This window comes from Alligator sinensis, unplaced genomic scaffold (assembly GCF_000455745.1).
Source record: "Alligator sinensis unplaced genomic scaffold, ASM45574v1 scaffold442_1, whole genome shotgun sequence".
Taxonomy (NCBI): domain Eukaryota; kingdom Metazoa; phylum Chordata; order Crocodylia; family Alligatoridae; genus Alligator; species Alligator sinensis.
The window spans coordinates 6,722,335-6,728,719 of record NW_005841829.1 but is presented as its reverse complement, the minus strand read 5'-3'; the positions used below and the strand labels follow the sequence as shown (position 1 = coordinate 6,728,719).

The window sequence follows — 6,385 nt, the reverse complement described above, 5'->3', positions numbered from 1 at the left end:
CTCTTTCTGTCCCGCAACACTCTGGGGATCTGCCACTTCCAAGCAATTAATCAAGTCTGGTCCACATGCAAGCTAAGGCAAACTGCGCTGGGCCACACGCAGTTGTATAAGTGGCAAAATGTATGTCAGCGCGCAGAAAATGGAGGCAGTGCACTTTTGAACCAAAACACCTCTGATGTGTTTTAGTGTAAAAGTGTGCCGCTGCCGCCACTTTCTCAGCACTGACGCACATTTTGCTGCTTATACAACTGCAAGCGTCCTAGTACTTGCTGCGGCACTTGCCTGTGTAAAATATGGCCCAAGTTTATATCTACCTTAATACTGTAGATGCAGAAGTGCAAATTCATGTTACATTTTTGTCATGACACAAAACACTACTTCTGGTTAACATAAACATGTGAGTTTTTGTTTTGTATTTTAGTGAACTGAAGATGAAAACGAAATTGACATCTAATTTGGAATGTAACTTGGCAGCTCCTGAATCTATTTTGAAATCTGAAACTTACACTACCTCTCCAAGTCCATCTCTTGTTCATTCACTAGGGGTCCTGCCTCTGAGCCACAATTCAATGTCTCCAGTAATGCTACCTCATCCCCATGCTGGTGTTTCATATACAATATATCTCCATCCTTCTCAAACCCAAACTGCAACTACATATAGCCCAAGTTTTGTGTTACAGTCAGTACCCTGTACTAATGTGACTGGAGTTAAAACTGCTTTGGAAGTTAACTCAAAAGTACCATTTAGTAAAATGACCACTGAGGAAGGGGATGGTAATGTAGTTAAAAATGACACAAACTTCTTAAATGCAAAAGAGAAAAAAGTTACAAAAATTGAATCTACACCACGGAGCTTTCTTAAAAGATCACAAGCATTACAGGAAAACAATTTAATTAAAAAATGCAAACATGGTCAGAAGAGTCTTGGTGTTCCTATGGTAAGTAACATTAGAAATGTATAATTCTTATTTTGTACAAATATGCTATTACTTTTAAATTGTGTTTGGGATCCTACTGAAAGCCATTAAGTTTGTAAATTGTCCTGAGAACTCTTAGTCTTAATGCCTTAGTGCAATCAAGTTTGAAAGAACATAACGTGAGTGCATCACCAGCAAGATTTTTCATGCCACTTTGTAGAATGGTAGCGTCTATTCTTGTAGCATGAAAAAAGGTTTTGGGGGCAGGAAGACTTGGATGGAAAAAATTACATTGAACTATAAGGCACAACTGAAAACTCTCTCTCATACAAATGTTTAGTGTTTTCAAATATTGTTTAAGGTACGATTCCTTCTTTTACTTTAGCTTCCTTTTATTTTTAGGGTGAGCATTCACTAGTCCTTACTGTTGGTTTGCCTGGTGCTTGGTAGACATTTGGATGTGATTATATAGATCTGTCGGTCAGGCCGTATCCTTGAAAAGGCCATCCTTGAATCACTGTTTCACATTTATTTGTTTGTTTATTTACTTGTTCATTTGCTTTTTTAAAAATACTTGGATTCAGAGAAAACATCCAGAAGTGCTTACCAAGGCATAAAAATGGAAACCAAAACATAAGCTTGGTAACACTGGGGATATTGGTACAGTTTTTCTGGGGAAGTTTTGAGAACTTGGTATCTTGTGCGATCTTTAACAGTCAGTGTTGGCTTTTAAAGGCTCATAAGAAAGTACAGCTGGAAGGGACTTCATGTAGTTTAGCCCCCTACTCAAGATGGGAACATCCCTGGCTAAACTGTTCCTTCCAGCCAAGTGTCTGTCTAATCTGTTCTTGAAAACTTCCAGGAATCGAGTTTCTAAAATATCTCCTAGGCAGCCAGTTCCAAAGCTTGACCTCCTTCTCCCCCACCCCCTGCAAGTTATAAACAGGGCTGTCCCTAGGAGAGGGGGCGACTGCCTCAGGCCCCACGGAGCGGCGCAGCGACTCACCACTGCCACCGGCTTCATGTCCAGCCACTGCCCCCCCGCCACTGAATCAGCACATCTGTCCACTCGCCATCCCCCCACCCCTCCCTGCCGCCGAATCTGCTGCTGGCTTCCTTATGTCTGGGGGCGGGGCTCTGCCCTTGCTGATTTGCCCTGGACCCTGCACACTACCTTTTTTATGACCAGAGACAATTCGAGCAGTCTTTCTAAAGTTCTCAGAGAGAAGGTAGACTTATAAAATTGAAGCATATGATAAGGTCCAGAATCTCAAAATGTTTCAAGGATTTGTATCTTAATGGTAGTGGATGTTTATCTTAGTGGCCAATGCAGTATTACAAGGCCTACAGCAATACAAAATATTGGACCGAGGAGAAGCTGAAACTTGTTGAGCCATATTCATAGGTGTTCTTGAACTATATTTAGTGTGTACCTGAGAAAATGAGGTAGGGCATGGCTTTCTACCCCTTCTACCTTGCTCTTGAGGACATGTTTATTACCTGGGTCTCCTGGTGCAAATTAGCAAATACAAATAACCAGTGTAGAAAGCAAATGCATTTTTCATGATGTGTACACAGTAGGCTTGTAATTAAGAAAGCATATTATAATACACATACTAAAACAAGCAAAATATTTCAGGGAGAGTCTGTCAAGAATGAAAGACCATCTTCTAGAGCTTTGCATGTAGATACTGAAGTCGTCAGTTTTCAAGAAAGAGGACAGATCAAATTTGAAAAACTAGACCAAAATATGGAATGTTGTTGTGACAAAGAAAGGAGAGAAGGTTTTCCAGAAGATCGAAGCAAAACCAGTAATACACAAGAGAGACCTGTCCCATTTGCTGTTCATGCTCATGAGGTATACTTCCCACCGAAGACCAGCAATTTCTAGCTGCTTGGATTTCCAGGACTTTTTCTCTAAAGATCTTGTACACAAGATCTCTGGGATGCTAAGTACTATGCTTGCTTTTCATCTGCTATCATGCAAAATTCATTTCTCCACAGTAAGATCCCTTACTAATGAAAATCAGGACTGGAGAAGGGAGAAGTGAGCAAAAAAAAAAAAAAAAAATTTACTTTGTATCAAACCTTTTAATAGCAAAAGTTTGAGCTGAGTTGAGAACAGTATGACAAAATGCCATCAGTTGAGTTGAGACTTAAAGGATTTGATTAAAAAGTTATGTTTTAGACTTGCCTTTTAAGCATGTCTGGCTTAAGTTATATTGCTTGAATTCAGGTTGGATTCCCAATTTCAGTGTGTTTGGTTCAGAGTCAATAGAATGCAGCACACTTGACTCAGGGAAGGGAGGGTACTGAATTACACTTGATTAGCCGTTAATTGCTACTGTGATGGTTGAAGGAGTCTTGTTCAAGCCTCTGGTAGGATGTCAGTGTGTGGATGCAGTGTAAGACCTGGTAGATGAAAGGGTGAGAAATTAGAATCAATTTCTCCAGAATGTCACCTCAATAGAAGAATATCAAAAACTTTTTTTTTTTTTAATTTAGTCTGCAAGAAAAATTATCCTTTCTTTTTCAGGCTTTGTTTCCATCGGGGTATCTCATTCCTATTGCTCGGTGCACCCAACATAGCAACGAGACAATGTTTTCTAATAAGGAAAAAGCTGGAATATGTTCATTACAACCGGCAACCTACAGTTCACCTATTACTGGTATGTATTTGTACAGCCCTTACCACTTCATGTGAAGTTAGTTGCCTTTAAGCATTGTAGGCCAAACCTGCTGAAGTTATTCAACATTCAGGGTTAGACTTTAATACTATAAGAGGCTTAAGTTTTTAAAGGTTTTTTTTTTTTCCTTTACCTCCCATGTTTTCCCTAATAGGTGTCATTCCAGTGACAGCATCTGAGCTCACGGCAGTTAATATTCCTGCTTTCCACGTAACGCCCATGAATATAATGGTATCACCATCTTCTATAGCTGCTGCACCTGTAGTAAACAGTTCGTGTCTTAATTCAGGCCATACACATTCTGTCCAAAATCCAAGTTCTTCCATTCTGAACTTTACACTACAACACTTAGGATTGATACCTGCTGGTGTGCAGGTTTCTGGAAATCCTGTTCTTCAGTCTCTGCCAATCTCTCCGAAAGCAGAACATGTTAATACAGTCTCAGAAAATGTGAACTTGCAACAAGGAAAAGTGGTTAAAAATGAATCTCAGATTCTTGATTGTGAGCTGAATGGAAAATCAGTTGCAGTAATTCCTTTACAGCAGGTATGAGAACTATTAAATACAGTTTTTTTTTTCCATTTTATGTTAAGTTTTAGATACTTATGGTACAGTAGTACCTCAGAAGATTGGACTTAAATGGCAAAGCTGGTATGATTGCTAGTGTAGAGGTGGAGGTTAACTTGATACCTGAAGTGGGGCTGTACTTCTAAGCAAAAAGAGACAAGTAATTCATATTTGTAGAGAGAGCGGAGGCAGTCAGTAATGCCAAGGTGGGATGAAAGGCTAACTGCAGAGATGCTTTGAATGGGCTGCAGAAGGCAAGATGGCACTTGACATGGACAGAAGAAGGAAGTTGTCTAGTTAAACTTTAGTTTTCATCCCCATTAAATTCTTAATTTCCCTCATTGTATATTTAATGTTAACTTTCAAATTCTGGTTCTGTATGCAGCAATCCACGGAGTATGACAATATACGTAGCTTGAGTGAAGAATTAAGCTGTGTATTTTTTGCCTCTAAATTCTGTTACCTAAAGGACACTTGGTTGTATAAACAATACAGACTGAAAGGACAAAATGATAATCTTACAAGTGTACTCTTTTCCAGTTCTATAGATTAGTCATATTCCATAGTTTTTAATCAATTCTTATTGGTAGTTTTGTTTGTTTTTTTTCTGCTTATTTCCAATGACAATAACTTTGTTTTTCCTTTCAAGCAGCCTAGTGTTCCAGCAAAACCTAAGGAGTCACAAGTAGTGACTGAAAATTTCTTCCGCACTCCAGGAGGACCAAACACAATTGCTAGTTTATCTTCATTTCCTGAAAATTCAGATAGAGCTTTTCAAAGAACCTTGACAATTCCACAAAGAAAACTTGAAGTGTCAGATGACTAACTTTTGAATGGATATCAAGCCATTGGACCAGGTTAACATGGATATAATTTATAGTATAACACTCTGATGACATCTTGGTATTGTAATTTGGAAGGTGTGTGCCTGGAAAATTAATTGTAAATGTATTGGAAAATCCAGAATACTAGAATAGCCTTATTTATTAAAAGTTTAGGATTAAAACAGCTCTTACTATAAGTAAGTTTTTAAAATGTCCATTAATTTCTCCAAAAGGCTTACCTAAAGTATTAAAAAGTTATGCACTCTGTCTTATTCTGTATAACAGTACAAAATAAAGTAATCTGTAAGTCCATAATGCTCTATACAGAATTTGGCTAAATATACACAGGTACAGTATATCAGTACATTTTGCACAATGGAAGTACTGGGATTAATATACGGTCTCTTAATAGAATGGCTGTAGTTTAAAATTTGTTTCTCTTATTCCTTTGTTCTTTCAATAATGCTCTTGTAAAGTTAGTAAAAAAATTTAATCAAGTCTATGTAAATTAAGATTTATTTATAATGTATTTTTAATCAATTTGTTCAAATTAAACTTTAAGTCAAAAGTTTCCAATTTTGATAAGGTATTGTTTAATCAAATGAAATTACCATAGTGAGTTGCACAGTGTACTTCCATTAAAACCTTGTTTATAACCTATGTGTGATAAGAACTTCACTATTAATTCCTATTATACAAAGAAGAAAACAGTATCTTACTCTGCTAGGTATGTCTTAGGAAGATGAATAGAAGAAAGCTTTCCAGAATTATCCTCCTAGTTGCATCTGCATGCATCTGAGTGTAAATGATGGTGCTCCACAGGTTTGTTTGTTTGTTTGTTTGTTTTAATTCAAAGCAACTAGAACTCAGAAAAAAACTAGGGACAGAACTGCTGCAGAGTTCTGCATGGTTTACAGAATACAGAAGCTTAAGGAAAACATGAGGTTACTACAGCTGGGCCTGAAATTGAACACCACATTGGAAGCCTACCTTCCTTCTCTTCCTGAATTTTGGAGATTTCTTTTTGTGGTCTAAAAGAAAACAGGAGACCAAGAAACTACTTTTTTCCCCTAGACCCAAACTACAGCATGATGGGTCATTCTACAGATCCCATTGTGGCCTATAAATAGATGTAGGTTCTCTTGGTGCTATGAAGGTTTGAAAACCTTACCAGAACCTTCACAGAGGTACCACACTGCCCTGATTTGTCTTATCACTAAAATAGAAGCAAATAAAGTGGAAATTATTTGGCTAACCTTGCCTGCTGGGCAAACTAGTCATACAGCTGAATGTGTTGGCTAAAGGAGCCCTCGCTGAAACCCAGTTACCAATTCAAAAGTTATATGCCTCATGTGTTGCACTTCTGTCAACCTGCCAGTTTTTTTTGGGG

The 6,385-nt window shown here is 37.9% G+C and overlaps 1 protein-coding gene across 7 annotated transcripts in view; it reads left to right on the top strand.

Moving 5' to 3' along the window:
* Window positions 1–5,541, top strand: part of E2F8 (E2F transcription factor 8) — a 29,794-nt gene extending 24,253 nt beyond the window's left edge. For 6 of the 7 annotated variants that reach the window (XM_006014701.1, XM_025199319.1, XM_006014702.3 and 3 more), the window contains exons 9-13: window positions 422–938; window positions 2,557–2,775; window positions 3,454–3,586; window positions 3,759–4,150; window positions 4,821–5,541. In XM_006014701.1, the coding sequence (XP_006014763.1) occupies window positions 422–938; window positions 2,557–2,775; window positions 3,454–3,586; window positions 3,759–4,150; window positions 4,821–4,997 (1,438 nt within the window). In that variant the 3' untranslated portion in view covers window positions 4,998–5,541. The remainder of the gene's footprint in view (window positions 1–421; window positions 939–2,556; window positions 2,776–3,453; window positions 3,587–3,758; window positions 4,151–4,820) is intronic. The other variant, XM_006014699.3, reaches the window with a different exon arrangement.
* The last annotated feature ends 844 nt before the right edge of the window (window positions 5,542–6,385 follow it).